Source organism: Fukomys damarensis, unplaced genomic scaffold, assembly GCF_012274545.1.
Source record: "Fukomys damarensis isolate Sample0158 unplaced genomic scaffold, DMR_v1.0_HiC HiC_scaffold_5, whole genome shotgun sequence".
Lineage (NCBI taxonomy): Eukaryota > Metazoa > Chordata > Mammalia > Rodentia > Bathyergidae > Fukomys > Fukomys damarensis.
Window position 1 is genome coordinate 63,461,951 of NW_022900917.1, and position 18,122 is coordinate 63,480,072.

General features: G+C 40.5%; 1 protein-coding gene across 7 annotated transcripts in view; it reads right to left on the reverse strand.

The window, feature by feature from the left end:
• The window catches only part of Bcl2l13 (BCL2 like 13), an 82,161-nt gene that overhangs the window by 52,241 nt on the left and 11,798 nt on the right, over positions 1–18,122 (reverse strand). For all 7 annotated transcript variants that reach the window (XM_010630372.3, XM_010630371.3, XM_010630367.3 and 4 more), the window contains exon 2: positions 11,647–11,817. In XM_010630372.3, coding sequence (XP_010628674.1) covers positions 11,647–11,767 — 121 coding nt within the window. In that variant the 5' untranslated portion in view covers positions 11,768–11,817. The remainder of the gene's footprint in view (positions 1–11,646; positions 11,818–18,122) is intronic.

Consider the following 18,122-nt stretch of genomic DNA (forward strand, 5'->3'; position numbering starts at 1 on the left):
GGGCTTAAAAGCACAAGAAATCAAAGAAAACATAAGTTGAACTTTTATCAACATTTTTTTTAAATTGGGGGGCCAGGGAAGTAGCTCAATGGCCCCGGACCTGCCTACCAAGTACAAGGTCCTGAGTTTGATTCCCGATACCAAACAGAGAGTTAAAAACTTAAAAATTTTAAAATTTCAGGAAGATATCCAGAAGAGGAAGAACTGGGTCAAATGGGGCCTCTAATCCTAGTTTTGTGGTGTTTTTTGTTTTGTTTTGTTTTTAGTACCAGGGATCAAACTCAGGACCTTGCACTTGCAAGGCAGGCTGCAGAACCACCGAGCTAAATCCCTGACTAATCCTAGTTTTTAAGGAGTCTCCACACTGATTTCCACAGTGCTTACACCAGTCTGCACTCCCACCAACAGTGGAGAAGGGTTTCTTTTCCCTACAACTCCACCAGCATTTGTTGTTGGTTGATTTCTTGATATTAGCCATTCTTTCTGGAGTGATATGGCTTGTGTTTTAATTTGCATCTCTTGAATGACAAGTGATGTCGAACATTTTTTCATATATTTATTTGCCATTTCTACTTCTTCACCTGAGAAGTGTTCATTCAATCTTCTAAAAGAATTAAAATCATCATACCACAGCAATATACGTGCACCCGTATTTATAGCGACATGGTTTATAACAGTTAAATTTTGGAAACAATCCAAATGCCCATTAACCAATGAATGGATAAAGAAGATGTAGTTTTTCTATACAATGGAGTACTGCTCAGCCATGAAGGACAGACTTGAGATATTTATAGCTAAATGGATGCACCTTGAAACTATACTCTTTAAGTGAAATAAATCAGACACACTTGTGTAAATATCACATTGTCTCCCTGGTGTAAGAAAGTGAAAATATAAATAGGAACCAAAGTGTAGAATAGTGTGAAATTTTTAAAAAATGTTCAAAAGGAAAGGGGAATAAGAGGCAGGGGGAGGAAGTAATAAAATGAGAAAAGAAGGAAAAAAAAAGGAAATGGGGCTTTTGTAAATAAGGAAGGGGAAGAAGGGTTGAATGAGGGGGGGTGGGGAAAAATCACAATATATCAGGTAAAGGTATAAATAAATCTAAACTGTATCAATAAAGTGAAAAATGAAAAAAAATTGCACACTGAAGAATACTAAGCCAAAAAGTGAAAAGACAAATCCAAAATGAAAGGGCCCAGGATTTAGCTCAATGGTGCCATCACATGCCTCCTCAGCAGAGAAATAAATGATATATTCAGGAACACATAATCTCCAAAGTCCTGACAAATTTTGTAAATCATAGGAGTTGAAAAGGCCCATTTTTGGGGATAATGGACCTACTTAAATGGAGAAGTAATATGAATAAATAAGCACAACTTGAAAAGTATGTATCTTTTATGGTGACCCATTTGTCTGTTTGCCCAGGATTTCCCCAGTTTTTTTTAATCTTGGGCAATCTGGACAGTTGTTGATCATATTCTGTATATATGGGTCCTACAGTCTGTTTGTTTTGATTTTTTTGTACCGAGGATTGAACTCAGGACTTGGACTTGTGAGGAAGGCAGCAGAACCACTGAACTAAATCCCTGGCCCTGGTTTTGTTTTGGTTTGTTTTTTAATGGCAGGGTCTTACTCTGTAGTTCAGGCTGTCCTTGAGTACACTATCTAGCTCAGGTGTGCCTTGAATTCAAAGCAGTCCTCCTGCCTCAGCCTCCCGAGTGCTGGGACTATAGGCGTGCACCACCCATCTGAATGTCTGTGTCCTCACCAACATTTAGGTTCATGCTCAAACCTCAAAGCAACACAATTTGGAGGTCCAGCCTTTGGGAGATGACTAGGCCAACAGAGCTCTGCACTTATGAATGAAATCATTACTTGGGAGGGGACCAGCTAGGCCCCTCTTTACCTTTCTGTTCTTTCCACCACATGAGCAGAGTCCTGGTCCCCTTGGGAGAATGCAGCATTTAAGGAACCACTTAGAAGCAGAGGCCAAGCCCTCACCAGACACTGAACCTGTCAGCCCCAACCTTGGACTTCCCAGACTCCAGAACTGTGCAAAGACATTTCTGTCATTTATAAAACACCCAGACTCAGGTACTGTATTTTGTTATAGCAGCACAAAAACAAAGAGAAATATGTTAATTGGGCCAGGCTAGTCCATGCTACAATAATAAAACAAAACAGAAATTTTAGTTACTTACATAAAAGATGCATTTCTCCCTTGTGCTACACATTTAACCTGGGGAACTGGATGGCAGAGAGATTGCTCTACTTAGTCACTCAGATACCTAGCCTCATGATGGTTCTGTAATTAAAACATGCGTTCCCTGTCTATCCACACACACAACAAAGCAAGAGAAAAACAACAGGAAAAAGGCATCCCAGCTCGTAAATTCATAGCCTAGAAGGGACACAAACCACTTCTGTTCATATTTCATTGTTAGCAGCTTAGCTCTGGTTAAATGCAATTTCCTACAGGCCCAAAAAGAGTTAGACGTAGATAAGTACTAACCATTACTACTACTGCAGAGTACCAAAGCTTGAGCGGAGCAAAAAAAAAAACAGGGATAAACCTGGTTTATTTAAAGAACAAGTCAGTAATGGACATGAGACATACAAAGTAATAGGATCTGATCTAGGTGATAAGACAATGTTAAGAAATAAAATGTAGGGCTGGGCATGTAGCTCAGTAGCAGAGCACTTATCTAACATGCACAATGTACTGGGTTTGAGCCCAAGCACTGAAAAAAAAGTCCAATCTAGCCAAATGTGGTGGTGGATATCCATAATCACAGCTCTCTGGGAGGCTGAGGCAGGAAAATCCCAAAATTGAGTACAGCCAAGGAAATTTAGCAAGACCCTGTCTCAAACGTAAAAAAAATAAAAAGGGCTGGGAATGTAGCTCATTGCAAAGGTCCTGGGTTCAAGTACCAATACCACCAAAAACAAAACAAAACAAAAAAAAACACAAAGTCCAATCTAGCTGGGCATGGTAGTGCACACCTATAATTCCAGCGCTCTGGAAAGCTCAGGTAGGAGAATTATAAATTTGAGCCAAATCTGGTGGCTTAAAGAGACCCCAAGAGAAAGTGCCAGCCACTCTATGATCAGAAATGAGATACACCAGAGAGAGAGAGAGTGTGAGAGTAAAGACCACTTTCTGCCAATGTGACTTAAAGAGATACAGCTGGGCGTGGTGGTGCACGCCTGTAATCCCAGCACTCGGGAGGCTGAGGCAGGAGGATCACTGTGAGCTTGAGACCAGCCTGGACTACACAGTGAGTTCCAGGTCAGTCTCAACTACATAGTGAGACCTTGTCTCAAAAAAACCAAAAAACAAACAAATAAACTTAAAGATATCCTGTCTCCAAGTAAAAAAGAAAAAGGGCTGGGACGTAACTCAGTGTAAAGGCCCTGGATTTACACAAAAATGGGCACCTGAAATGAAAAGACATTTCTCACATGAAGAATTAGATGGCAAATAAATATATGAAAAAATGTTCATCATCACTGGTCATTCAAGAGATGCAGATTAAAACAACTCTGAGATTCCACCTCATTTCACAAAGAATGGCTGCTATCAAGAAGTCAGCCAATAACAAATGCTAATGGGGCTGTGGGGAAAAAGAAACCCTTCTCCACTGTTGGAGTACAGACTGGTGCAACCACTGTGGAAAGCAGTGTGAGGATGTCTTACAAAACTAAAACTAGAGGTTCCATTTGACTCAGCCATACTACTTCTTCGTATTTTCTCAAAAGAATTAAAAACAGTGGGCTGGGGATTTAGGTGAGTGGCACAGCACCTGCCTGGCAATCATGAGATCCTGAGTTCGATCCCAAGGACAAAAAAAAAAAAAAAAAAAAAAAATTAAAAACGTCATACCAGGGCCAGGGATTTAGCTCAGTGGCTCCACCGCCTGCCTTATAAGCACAATGTCCCGAGTTCAATCCCTGGTATCAAAACAAAAACAAAACACATCATACTACATTGATATGCACACCCATGTTTGTAATAGCACAGTTTATAATAGCTAAATCTTGGAAACAGCCCAATGCACATCAACTGAGAAGGGGATAAAGATGTGGGTTTTTTATTCACTGGAGTACTACTCTGCCATAAAGGATGACCTTCAGACATTTACAGCTAAATGGATGGACCCTAAGACTATGCTCTCAAGTGAAATAAATCAGACACACATGTTTAAATACCACATTGTTTCTCTGGTGTAAGAAACCGAATGTGGAAATAAGGACTGAGATGTATAATAGATGCTGGGAAATGGGAAGAAAGTGTTGAATGGGAAGGGAAACAAGGAAGGAGGGAGAAAGAAAGGAAGGGACAAGAAAAAAATGAAAATAGGAAGAAAAATGGAAACAAAGCTTTTGTACATGGGGAGGGGAAGGGACTTGAGTGGCGGAATGGGATAAAAACATTTTAAAAAGAATACAACAGAGCTCCAAGGGAAGGGAAATATACGCAAACAAGGTGCCAGGCAGAAAAATAAAAATACACGGGGGGGGGCACCTGGGTTTAATCCCCAGTACTGCCCAAAAAAAAAAAAAATTTCCAGTTGGTGGGAGTGCAGACTGGTGCAACCACTATGGAAATCAACATGGAGATACCTCAAAGAGCTTGGACTGGAGGTTCCATTTGACCCAGCCATCCCTCTGCTGGGTATCTTTCCAAGAGAACTAAAAGAATCATATCACAGAGAAGTATGTGCACCCATGTTTATAGCGGCACAGTTTGTAATAGCTAAATCTTGGAAACAACCTATTTGCCCATCCGTTGGAAACTGGATAAAGAAGGATACATATTGAAGATATACTCCTAAGTGAAATAAATAAGTCACACATGTGTAAATACCGAATAGTTTCCCTGGTGTGAATAATCTGCAACAATGCATAAGATTCTAATAAGATTACTGACATTTAGAAATGGGAAGAAAGGAGCTAAAGGTGTAGGGAAGGTGGGACGGGTAGGGGAAGAGTAAAAAGGGAAAAGAAAAAAATGTGAGAGAATGAAAAGATGAAAATAAAGTGTTTGTAGATGGGGAGGGGAGGAGGGGGTGAAGGGAGGGCAGAGGTAAGGGGAAAAAATGAGAATCAAGACTTGTCATGCAGAGGTACAAGATCCCAACAATGAATGTAACTGTACTGTATCCCTAAAATGTACCAATAAACTCAATTAAAGCTGAAAAAAAAAAATTCCAATCTGACTACAACTACATTTTAAACAAGAAAACAACATAAGTGAAGGAGAAAAATTGGGAAACACTGGCAGTAACTTAATTGTAAGACAGTGATGCAAGAATCATCACAAAATTGGGACAGTTGGTAAGAAATGACAGTCAGTAAGAGGCATGAAGAAACAAGCTCACCTACGACTTGTTTCAAGCCTACATAATGAGTAATATTATTAACAAATTACCATTCAAAAAATTAAAAAATAAAATTAAAAAAAAAATTTTTTAAAAAGGGCCAGGATTTAGCTCAGTGGTTCGGTGGCCTGCCTTGCAAGCGCAAGGACCCAAGTTCGATCCCCGGTACCAAAAAAAAAAAAAAAAAAAAAAATTACCATCCAAAAAGGGACTGAAGCTGAGTGCAGTGGTGCTGCACCCGTAATCCCTGCTGCTTAGAAGGCTGAGGCAGAACTGCCCGCCCTGAGCAACATGGTGAGACCTTTTCTCAAAGCGGGGATTCAGGGCAGGGAATCAGGCTGGCTTAAAGGAGAAGATGAAAACCTGAATCCTAGCTCTGCTTTCTGGCTGCCTTCATGAGAGCTGCTGCTCCTCTGCCCAGCCCTTGCACCATGCCTTCCTGACCCGGAGCATGCTAATCTGCACTAAAATAGGACTCACAGATGGAGTTTGCCTAGAGTCTCAGTGGAGACTTTGGACTTGGATTTTTCAGCAATATTAGAACTGTTAGGACTCTGGCAACTCTGAGATGGAGTAAATTCATTTTGCATAAAGAGATGTGCATGAGTCTTTTGGGGGCCGGGGCAGAATGTTAAAGTTTATATGTGGATGTCCCCAAAGCCTCATGTAGTCAGACATGTGAGACTGGTGGAAGGTGATTACATTATGGGCTCACTAGAGCTGGCTTGGTGTTGGGAGGTGGGGCCTGGTCACAAGAGGCAAGTCACCAGGGTTACTTCTGCCTCCCCGACTCCTCCCTTCACTCTCTTCTTCCTGGCTGCTATGATGTGAGCAGCTTCATTGCCCAGGCCCTTCTGCCATTCCTTCCTACCTTGGAGTTGGCTAACTGCGGGCTGAAAATGTGAGCCAAAATAAACCTCTCTTCTTTTAAATTGCCAAGTGTTGGCTACTGTGGCTAAGCAACAAGGACAGAAACTAACAAGGGACCTCCAGGTGGGGGTGACTGGCAGAGGGTGGTCTTCGTTCTGAACAGTGTCTCCTTTCTGATCATAGACCAGCTAGCATTTTCTCTTAGAGCCAGGAATTTCTACTGCTGAAGGGACTCTGTCATCCAAGACGCAAAGTCAGCAGCTGATCCTAGCTGTGGCTGATGTACAGTTTTCCCCCTTATCTTTGGGGCATACACTCCAAGACCCTCAGTGGGTACCTGAAACCAGTTAGTGCTGAAACCTATATGTACTATGTTTGTTTTATACATCCATAACCATAAAAGTTTAATTTATAAATTAGACACAGTAAAAGATTAACAACAATAAAGAAAATAGAACATGGCTCACACCTGTAATCCCAGCACTTGGGAGGCTGAGGCAGAAGGATCGCTGTAAGTTTGAGACCAGCCTGGACTATACAATGAGTTCCAAGGCAGTCTGAACTACATAGTGCGACCCTGTCTCAAAAAAATCAAAAAAAAAAAAGAGAGAAAGAAAAGAAAACAGAACAATTACAACAATATACTCTAATAAAAATTATTTAAAACTTGCAAGAAAAACAATTCTAGACCTGTGCTAGCTAATGTATTAGCTGACACACATAGTTTTGTTTGTTTTTTCGTACCAGGGATCAAATCGAACTCAGGACCTTGCTCTTGTAAGGCAGATGTGGTGCCACTGAGCTAAATCACCAGCCCTTACATATTTAAGTTTCAATAAAATTTTAAATTCAGTGAACCCAGGACTTCTGTAATGAGTTATATGTCGGGAGCCATTCTACATAATTTTGGGTAAAGCCAAGGATTTAGCTCAGCAGTGCCACACCTGCCTGGCAAGCACAAGGTCCTGATTTCGATCCCTGGTACCAAGAAAAACAAAAGATAATTTTAGGGAAAAATCATTTCACAATTACATTACAATTAGGCCTAGTCTTCCTGCATACAGGCCAGCAATGATATGCCGAACCCTAACTATTTTTGCCTCTGGTCATAGCTGAGACCTCAATGGTCCTGTGATGCTCTAACTCTCAATAGCAAGATTACATCCACTGAGAAATGCTAGTTCCTTGTGAACTGAGTAGTAAGGGAAAGATTTCACCTGGGAACAGACAAATTCTTTATCACCTTAACTCATTCCATCTACTATTATAAGAAGTCTTTGCTCATCTTACCGTCCTAATCAACATAAGCTTCTCATCAGCATGAGATCCTCACGGTCATAAGATTACCACTACCCTGGGACATCTGATACTTCCTCTGATTATAAAATTCTTGTCAATTTAGGATTACTGCCTCCTTCTGTGTCATGTGTTACTCCCTATGAACCCAATAAATAGTGAAAAGCTCGAGTGCCTTTGTCTTTGCTGCCTAGAGTAACACTGATCAGGCCCAGAACCCAGCTTCCTCTTTAAATCTCATTTTCTGTCTTTATTCTTTAATTCACCTTGTGCTGTCAGGGCCCACACAGGAAACCAGAACCCACTGCAGGGGTTCTAGTAACATCCCCTTTCCCTGTTCCATACAACTATGTCCCCAGTCCTTTTTCATATTCCGCAATAGTCACATTCAAGTATTCAGTTGTCACATTACTGCAATTGAACAGTACAAATGTTGAACATAATCATTACTGTGAGTTCTAAAAAACAATTATTTTCACACCTAGCTCAAATATATCAGTTTTTAAGTGTTGCAAAATAGCATATATATAAAATCTCACTTTATAAGGCATAAATTTAATTCATATATAAAATTTGAAAAGCAATTATGAAAACATTTCATAATTTAAATGGCATTATTATAGGAAATGTTTTCTTTTTACTTATTAAAATACTTTCAAGGGGCCAGGGATTTAGCAGGCCACCTGCCTTGCAAGTGCAAGGTCCCGAGTTCGAGGCCAGCCTTGGCTACATAGTGAGTCCAAGGCCAGCCTGAACTACAGAGTGAGAACTTCTCTCAAAAAGAAAACAAAAAGCCAGCTATGGTGGCACTCTCCTGTAGCCCCAGAACTCAGGAAGCTGAGGCAGGAGGATCGCCACAAGCCAAAGCTACATAGAGAGTTTAGGGACAGCCTGAACTACAAAATAAGACTCTGTCTCAAAACAACAGCAACAACAACAACAAAAACAAAAACAAAAACTTTTAAAATATATGTGTGTTACTTATGTAATAAATGGAAATCACAAGGAGACACATTTGGCCTTAATATGAAAAACAGTAATAGCATTTAGTTTTGTGCAAAAATGGAATAACTTTAAAAAGAGTAATACAATGTTCCTTGTGCCGAAATAACAAGGATCAGCAAACTATAATCACTTGAGCCAAAACTGGCCCACTGATGCTTCTGTAGAGCCCACAAGCTAAGGATGGCTTTTAATTATTAATAGCTGAAAAACAAATAAAAATTCATATTTTCAAGTATATAAAAACTATAAACTTGGAGTTGGGCATGGTGGCACACATCTGTAATGCCAGCACTTCAGACACTAAGACAAGAGGATTGCAAGTTTGAGCCTAGCCTGGGCAATATAATAAGACCTGGTCTCAAAACACAAAATTTAAAAAAGGGCTGGGGGATGTAGCTGAGTGTAAAGGCCCTGGGTTCAAGCCCTAGAACCACAAAATTTCCAATAATCACTTATTCATGATTCCCTGTTAAATTAATTTTTCCAATGAAAGGTCTAAGTAAGAAGGCTTTTATGGTCAACCAAAATTTTATAACAGTGTTACTGATTTAAAACAAAACTAGGGGCTGGGGATTTAGCTCAGTGGTTCTGGCGCCAACCAAGGACCCGAGTTCGACCCCTGGTGCCAATAAATAAATAAAACTAAACTAAAACCAGATGCACACATGTAGTTCTACCATTTGAGAGGCTGAAGAAGACTGCTTCAAATTCAAGGGCAGTCTAGGCTACACAGTGAGTTCAAGGTCAACCTGAACTACACAAGACCCTGTCTTAAAAAAAAAAAAGAAAGAAAGAAAGCAAGAAAAAGGAAATCATTTAGACAAAGATAATAGAGGAGATGATAGGCAATGCAAGAGAAAAATAGGTCGTAAAATATAATTAAAAAATAAACAGCCGGGCTTGGTGGCACACGCCTATAATCCCAGCACTCGGGAGGCTGAGGCAAGAGGATCTCTGTGAGTTCAAGACCAGCCTGGGCTACACAATGAGTTCCAGGTCAGTCTCAACTACATAGTGAGACCCTATCTCAAAAAACTAAAAACAAAAATAAAATAAAGTAATAAAATAAAAACCAGAAATAATTGCTTATGTAAAAACTGTTTATTGCTAAAGACTAGAAAACAAAAAGTTAGTTTTTCGTGAGTTTGGTGCAATTATACATGTTTGGTGTCATACTTTGTTGGGGTTTTTTTTTTTTTTTTTTTGGTACCAGGGATAGAACTCCGGACCTTACGCTTTCGAGACAGGCAGAGGCACCACTGAGCTAAATCCCTGGACCCATATTTTCTTTTATGAATTTTAAAAGTCACTTTTGAGCCGGGTGTAGTGGCACACACCTATAGTCCCAGCATTTGGGAAGCTGAGGCAAGAGTATTGTCATATGTTCAAGGCCAGCCTGGGCTGCCCAGTCAGTGTAAGGCCAGCCTGCACTATAGACCAAGACCCTGTCTCAGAATAAAATATTTTAAAAATCACTTTTGATATAATTTCATTTAAATAGTAATCTACCTTAGGGTATTTTTTTTTTCTCATTGAGTTTACCTTAGGGTATTTTAAATGATTCAGGGGCTAGGCATATGGCTCAGTGGCAGAGCACATGCCTAGCATATACAAGGCTCTGGGTTTCATCCCTAATACTATATGTACAAAAAAAAAAAAAGATTAGCTTTTCAAAAGTAGAACACACCCAGGAGTTGTATGTAAGTGTTCACATTAGCACTGTTAAGAGTATCTTCTGTCATCTCTCCCCCTGGATTCCATCATTTCTCAATTCTAAGCACTATTCCTTGCTGAGCTTACAATAAGTAAGAACTGCCTCCAGAGCTGCAGTAAAAATTTATGGACAAGAACACTTAAGATAATGTTAACATTTAATGAAGAAAACTAATTCAGAATCTTGTGTTTTAAGTTTGATTTGGAGTGGCCAGGGTATACCTCAATAGTTGAACATTTGGCTGGCATGCACAAAGCTCTGACTGCTGCTTTTTTGGTTTGGCTTAGTTAATTTTTTCAGTGCTGAGAGCCTTAAATATGCCAAGCCAGGCAAACACTCTACCACTGAGCAACATCCCAAGCCCCTCAAATTTCTAAGGATCTATCAGACATACAAAATCACTGTATAAACCTCATTATCACTGAAATAAAGTCAATTAAAGAATCTTAATTTTGTAAGTTTAAAAATATTTATGTGCTGGGTACAATGGCACATGCCTATAACCCAGCTACTTGAGAGGCTGAGGTAAAAGGATTATAAATTCAAGCCAATCTAGGCAATTTAGGGAAACTTTGAATAAAATGAAGAGGGCTGGAGATATAGCTCAGTCGCAGAGTGCTTACTTAACACACACAAGACCTTGAATTCAATCCCTAGTACCTAAAACAAAAAATTATATAATTTTTTTGTTTCTTGAGACAGGGTCTAACTATACAGCCCCAGCTGGCTTTGAACTCGTGGTCCTCCTGCCTCAGTCTCCCAAACGCTGGGATTATAGGCTTGCAAAATTATACAATTCTGGGCTGGGGATGTAGCTCAGTGATGCTGCCATCTGCCTTATAAGTGCAAGGACCAAGTTCGATCCCTGGTACCAAAAAAACAACAATTCTAATCATGTCCTACTGAGCAAAATCTCTATTGGGAGGCGAGGCAGGATTGCCATGAGTCTGAGGCCAGCCTGAGCTACACAGAGTTCAAGGCCAGCCTGCACTACAAAGCGAGACCCTGTAAAGGAAAGGAAAGGAAAGGAAAAGAGAGGGGAGGGGAGGGGAAGGGAAAAAAGAAAGAAAGATAGCTCTCTAAAGAGAGATATAGGTTTCTATTTATTTGCATGTACATACCCTATTATCACCTGTATCAATGGCAATCATTTCAAATACCAAGCTCTTAAAAAATATTAAAAGTAAATGCTGTGGGGGTGGGAGTTACAAAAAGTAACTGCTTCTCAGAATGGGCCAGGAAAGGATGGGCTAAGGTTTTGGGTTTTTTTAAATAAACATCAATATCACCTATCTTATAACCACAGATATAAACCACTAAGACACAAACACGTCTATACATGCAGCCTTCATTATGACTGGAAGCCAAAGATAGTACCTTGGGGTAAGGGAAGCTGTTGCTCTTGCAGGTTCTCCTGAGAGAGGAGTCCCAAGTAGCTGAGAACGACATACTTTGTTTCATAGTGAAATCCTAGAGGTACTGTAGTAGAAGACGCCATTGATTTGGCTGACAGAGTTCCCAAGAGGTCTACTTACAGATGTGTCAGACCTAAAAACAGAAGATTTTTTTTTCAGTTTATCATATGACAGTACATTTTCCCACTGACTCCAATTATTCAACTGAATACCAAAATAAATGTCTCAGAAATTTCTTTCTGGTAATCTTTTAAAATCTATTCAATTTACATACAAATGACTATTTTTAGTTTTTTGAGATGAGGCACCACTATGTAGCCCAAGCTAGCCGCAAACTCTCTGTGTAGCTCAGGCAGGCCTGAGACTTGTGATTCTCCTGCCACAGCCTCCCAAGTGCTAGGATTACAAGAATGCACCCCCATGCCTAGCACAAATGGCAATGTACATACTCAGATTTCAGGTCAAAAGCAAACTTTTTCTTCCTGGTTTATTTTCACCTATGTGGCAAATACACATAGCAACGCCCCTCACCTCCACCGTAGTATATATTCTATTCTTTAGTAGCAAAGAAATGTTTAGCCAGGCCCATAGCCACATAGCTATAGACTCCAGGTCCCAGTCTTCCTCGAAGCTTACTCCATCAGCCTGGACCATGCACCTTGGGAATTTATTTAAATTGCTCACTTCTGTATCTCTTCACCAGGCATCCTAATTGTACCTAATCAATACTGCAACTCTCACTGTATCTGATGGGCCTGGGGGAGCTGCTTTACCTACCATATACTTTTTTTTCTGGTACCAGGGATTGAACTCAGGACCTTGCACTTGCAAGGCAGACACGGTGCTGCTGAGCTAAATCCCCAGCTACCATATACTTTAATAACTGTTTCACATCATTTTTTTCTTGTGCCATACTTAAGTGTTCCAAATAACTTTGGTTTCTTTTTTACTATACTTTATATTTACTAGATTTATTTTAAAACAGGTCTTATTATATAGTCCAGGCTGCTATTGAACTTGCTATGTAGCCCAGGCTAGGCTCAAACTCATGATCTTCCTGTGTCAGCTTCCTGCATGCATCACTACAATTGGCTATAACTTTGGTTTCTTTGTTTGTTCATTTTTTTTTGAGACAGGGTCTCACTACGTAGTTGAGAATGACCTGGAACTCACTATGTAGCCCAGGCTGGTCTCGAACTCACAGCAATCCTCCTTCTGAGTGCTGGGATTACAGGCATGAGCCACCTCGCCCGGCTTAACTTTGGTTTCTTTAAAAAAATGTATTTTTTGCTTTGGGCTGGGGATTTGACTCAGCAGTGCCACTGCCTGCCTCACAAGTGCAAGGTCCTGAGCTCCATCCCCAGTACCAAAACAAAATCACTTTAAGACTTCAATAAATACAGTATTTGTACCTTCCTTACCCACTAGCACAATACATTCTATGATCTTCAGGCAATACCTAAAGTCACTAAGAATACCAAATTCTATGTACGTTATGTTTTACTTTTTCCCCTTTTTTTCCTTTGGTACTTAATTGGAAACACTTTTCACTTAAAAGAAGCCCTTTGACTTCTCTGCTAACGTCACTACTCTTGCACTTTGGAGCCACTATTAAGTAATACAAGGTCTCCCTGAGTAAAAGTTTTGCAATACCAAGATGGCTGTTCTGACAACCTAGACAGCTACTATGGATTAGCAAATACTTCACTAAACAAAGAAGGGATAATCATTCTTTGGGCTGTACATGCAAGACTTTATCATGCTACTTAAAATGGTGTGCAATGTGAGTTCGAGACCAGCCTGGGCTACATAGTGAGTTCCAGGTCAGTCTCAACTACATAGTGAGATCCTGTCGCAAAAAAAAAAAGAAAAAAAAATGGTGTGCAAAACCAGGCATGGTGGCATACGCCTGTAATTCCAGAACTGCAGAGGCTGAGGCAGGAGGATCGCTGTGAGTTTGAGACCAGCCTGGACTACATAGTGAGTTCCAGGTCAGTCTCAACTACAGAGTGAGACCCTCTCTCAAAAAACAAACAAAATAAAGGTGTGCAATGCAAAACCTATTATTTCAGAAATGTTCCAGCTGGATATGCAGGCCTGTAACCCCCACCTTATGGGAGGCTGAGATAGAAGGATTTCAAGTTCAAACCCAGCCTGGGCAACCTTTTTTTTTTTTTTTTTTTTTTTTTGGTGCCGGGGATCAAACTCAGGACCTTGAGCTTTGAGGCAGGCAGCCCAACACTTTTTTAAAATAAGTAAAAGCAAGGGTTGGGGATGTGAAGAATATGGGCTTAATCCCCAGTACTGACAAAGAAGAGGGGGCTGCCATTTAACTTTTTTGTGTTTTCTGAGGCAGGGTCTCCCTCTGTAGTTCAGGCTGACCCTGAACTTACTATGTAGCCCAGGAAAGCCTTGAACTCACATCGATCCTCCTGCCTCAGCCTTGCAAGTGATGGGATTACAGGTGTATGCCGTATCACCTGGCTTGCCATTTAATGTTTTTAAACTGCAATTGACAACTAAGATAAATGTCTAGAATGATAAATACAGAAAATGCAGAATTTGAAAACATGCCAGGCATGGTAGAGACACACCTGTACTCCCAGCACTCTGGGAAGCTGAAGCATGAGGATTCTGAGCCTGCCTGGACAAGTTAGTCACTTAACAAGACCCTGTCTCAAATTTTTAAAATGGGCTGGGGATGTAGCTCAGAGTGAAGGTCCTGGGGTCAATCCACAGTACCGCCCACCCAAAAAAAAGAATTTAAAATACTCAAAGAATGTCTATATAGAGGCAACCTACTGAGTCTGCCTAAATACTAAGTCCATAGGACTGGGATATACCCTAGTGGTAGAGCACTTGCCTATAATGCACAGGGCCCTGGGTTAAATCCTTAGCACCAAAGAAAAGAAAGTGCATTCACAGTTGCAACTAATATCACTGTTTTCTTAGCCTATCAGAGGAATCTTGGTTCAACATTTAAAAGTCCATCTTGCTTCTCTTGGAGGAACACTATTAAATTTTATTAAAAGATCCAATATATAAAGTAATTGGACCAAGACCAATCTAGAAGTTTAGTAGTTCTCATAAATGTCAAAAAGGTATTTCAAAATTGCTGATGTATACTCCAAAGAAAGGGGGAAAGTTACAGCTTGTATCAGAGGAACAAGACATATCCATCACAGTCTTTAAATACTTTACTATTTAATATTGGGAAGATAGTTAAGAAGGGCTGGGGATTTAGCTCAGGGGTTCCACCACGTGCCTCCCAAGCATAAGTTCCCAAATTCGATCCCTGATACCAAAAAAAAAAAAAAAAAAAAATTGATGTATGAGAAAAAGGAAATCAGGGCTGGGGATTTAGCTCAGTGGTTCTGCTGCCTACTTTGCAAGCACAAGGTCCCAAGTGTGATCCCCAGTACCAAAAAAAAAGAAAGAAAGAAAAAAAAGAAAAAGAAAAAGAAAGAAAGAAAAGGGAAACTCAACCAGACATCCATAATCCAACATTCTGGGAAGTTGAGGCAGGAGGGCTGCAAATTAGAGCCCAGCTGGGACAACTTCATGATTCACCAAGTCACTGTCTCAAAAAAAAAAAGGCTATTAGCTGGGCGTGGTTGCCCACACCTGTAATCCCAGCACAGGGGAGGTTGAGGCAGGATCATCATTGTGAGTTCAAGACCAGCCTGGGCTACATAATGAGTTCCAGGTCAGTCTCAACTACAGAGTGAGACCCTGTCTCAAAAAAAAAAAAAAAAAGACTATTGTGGGTGTTTAATCTTGCTTTTACTTAATCTTCTTTTACTCAGCCCAAGCTCACTTTACAGAGCCAGCTTCTCCTCAATCTTCACTTTTACTTTTTCAAATAAACTAACACTGCAAAAACAAAAACAAAAAAACCAAAACAAAAAAAAAAAAAAAAAAAAAAAGAGGGGGACTGGGGATATTAAAAAAAAATCAAAGAAAGCTCATTAAAAAAGTTTCCTGCGGTCTATCAGGTATCAGCCAGTAGCAGCACTGTAATGGACATCTGCCCTTTTATTTCTTTATTTATTGCCCGTCTGCCATCTGAATCTAATTTCCTACCTTTGGAGCAGCCCAGGTGCTTTAAACCTTGAACTCACTAAGTGGATCAGGCAGGCCCTTGAACTCTTGATTCTTCTATCACAGCCTCCTGAGTGCTAGTGTTACAGGTGTGTACTATTATACTTACTTCTCAGAATTGCATTCACTCAACATGTATAGCATTTCCTAACCCATAGCAAAATAGTTGATACGCATTAAACACAAAGAGAACCGTAAATTTAATAAATAACCTGTCTTAAAGAATTTTCAAACAAGTCAGGGAAAAAAAATAAACCCAAAATACAGAGACAAATAAGAACATAGATCAAGCACTCTATAGCTCTACACACTCAGAAGGCTGAGGTAGGAGGTTTGCTGGAGTACGGCAGTCAGTTAAAAGCCAATCTGAGCAACATAGTAGGCCTCATTTCAAAAAAAAAGAAAAAGAGGGCCGGGAATTTTAGCTCAGCTGTTCGGTGGCCTGCCTTGCAAGCACAAGGACCTGAGTTCAATCCCTGGTACCAAAAAAAACAAAAAAAGAAAAAGAGGCCAGGAATATAGCTCAGGAGCACCACACTGTCTGGCAAGTGCAAGGTCCCAGAGTTTGAACCCCAGTACCCCCCCCCACAAAAAGCAATGATAAAACTCAGTATCCATGCAAGAGGGGAGGAAGACCTAAGAGAGAAAGCCAACAAATCCATCTGGGGAAGAGAAAACAAGTAGAAACCATGAAAGACTTTATAAAGTAAAATCTAAGCCAGCCATGGAACATGAGTGTTCACTAAATAAACCAACTCAGGGCCAGAAACAGATAGATGCATTTCAGACATAAGATCAAGAAACAGAACAAAAGTTTTTTGAAACAGCATAAAAACATACAAAAACTGAAAAATTTGCTATGGGTAGATCATAAGATATAAACAGGACTACTAACTCAGCAAGAGTAAGTACCAGTCAGCACTCTGTGCCTTGTACATGACAGGATGCTAGTTTGTTTTAGCCAATAGGACAGAAATTATTTTAACCATGTCCATGAATGGGTATCTGTGAACACCCTGTAATCTGAGCACTTCAGAGGCTGAGATGGGAGGATTCTCATGAGTTCAAAACCAGCCTGAACTAGAAAGGAGACCTTATCTCAAAAAACCAAAAATCTAAAAATAAATAAATAAAAGCTACAGTAGGGCATGGTGGCACACACCTATAATCCCAGCACTCGGGAGACTGAGGCAGGACAATCACTCAAGTTTGAAGCCAGCCTAGGCTACACAGCAAGCTCAAAGCCTGAACTACAGAGACCTGGCCTCAAAAAGAAAAAAAAAAAAGCTACTCATCATGGCACACACCTATAATCCCTGCACTTAGGAGACTGAGGCAGTAAGAGCACCCCAAGTTTAAGGCCAATCTGGGCTAGTGTAGAGAGTCCAAGGCTAGAATTACACAGCAAGACCCTGTCTCAAAAACCAATAAACAAATAAATAGTATATTCAATACTGTGTTGGAGGAAAAATTTCTTGGTTTTCCTGAGCCTTTTTTTTTTTAAAAAAAACAGGTGTCCCTGTTTAGCTCAGGCTGGCCTTGAACTTGCAGTGATCCTCCTGCCTCAGCCTCTGTAGTGCTGGGATTACTGATGTGCATCACCACACCCACAAAAATTCCTCTGCTTTTATACTACAATCAACATAGAAGCTTCTGACACCAAATATATGAAGGTTCCCCCGTCACATATTAAACAAGAATTCAAATCTACAGTAGCAAATGCCAGCTGAGTGCCCTCTAATCTAATCTAATCCAATTCCGACACTATCTACTTAAGAGACAGCACCATTCCACAGGCTGAGAGATAAGGTCCAAGCCTGTCAACCCCTCACCTCGACCCTCACACCTAAAGACTCTAGTCATAAGCCCCAGGTTATTCTACCTGTGCTTCAGAGTTCCCACAATCCTTCTTTGGACTTGATTTAATTTGCTTGAGTGCTCACAGAACTCAGGGAAACTGCTATTTTTACCAGATTATAAATGACATTACAAAGGATAACAGATAAAGAGGTATGAGAAGAGAGGTGAGGTGTGAGGAAAGGGGCGCGCCACCCTCCAGGAACCTCTGCAAGATCATGTATCCAACCCTGCAAACTCTGTCCTTTAGGGGTGCTATGGAGACTTCAAGGCATAGGCTCGACCCAAGCAGGAGCAACTGTGCAGAAATAGGATTGAATGAAAAGTATGCCTAACGCTGACTGAGAAAACGCACTAATGTCCGTGACTTCAGTCATTCTGGCTCCTCTGTGCAGCATCCCTTCTTCCTGTATATAACAAGACCCCTGTGGAGGAGGAGGGGGTCTATCAGACAAGAATAGATCAGAGAAATCTTTATGG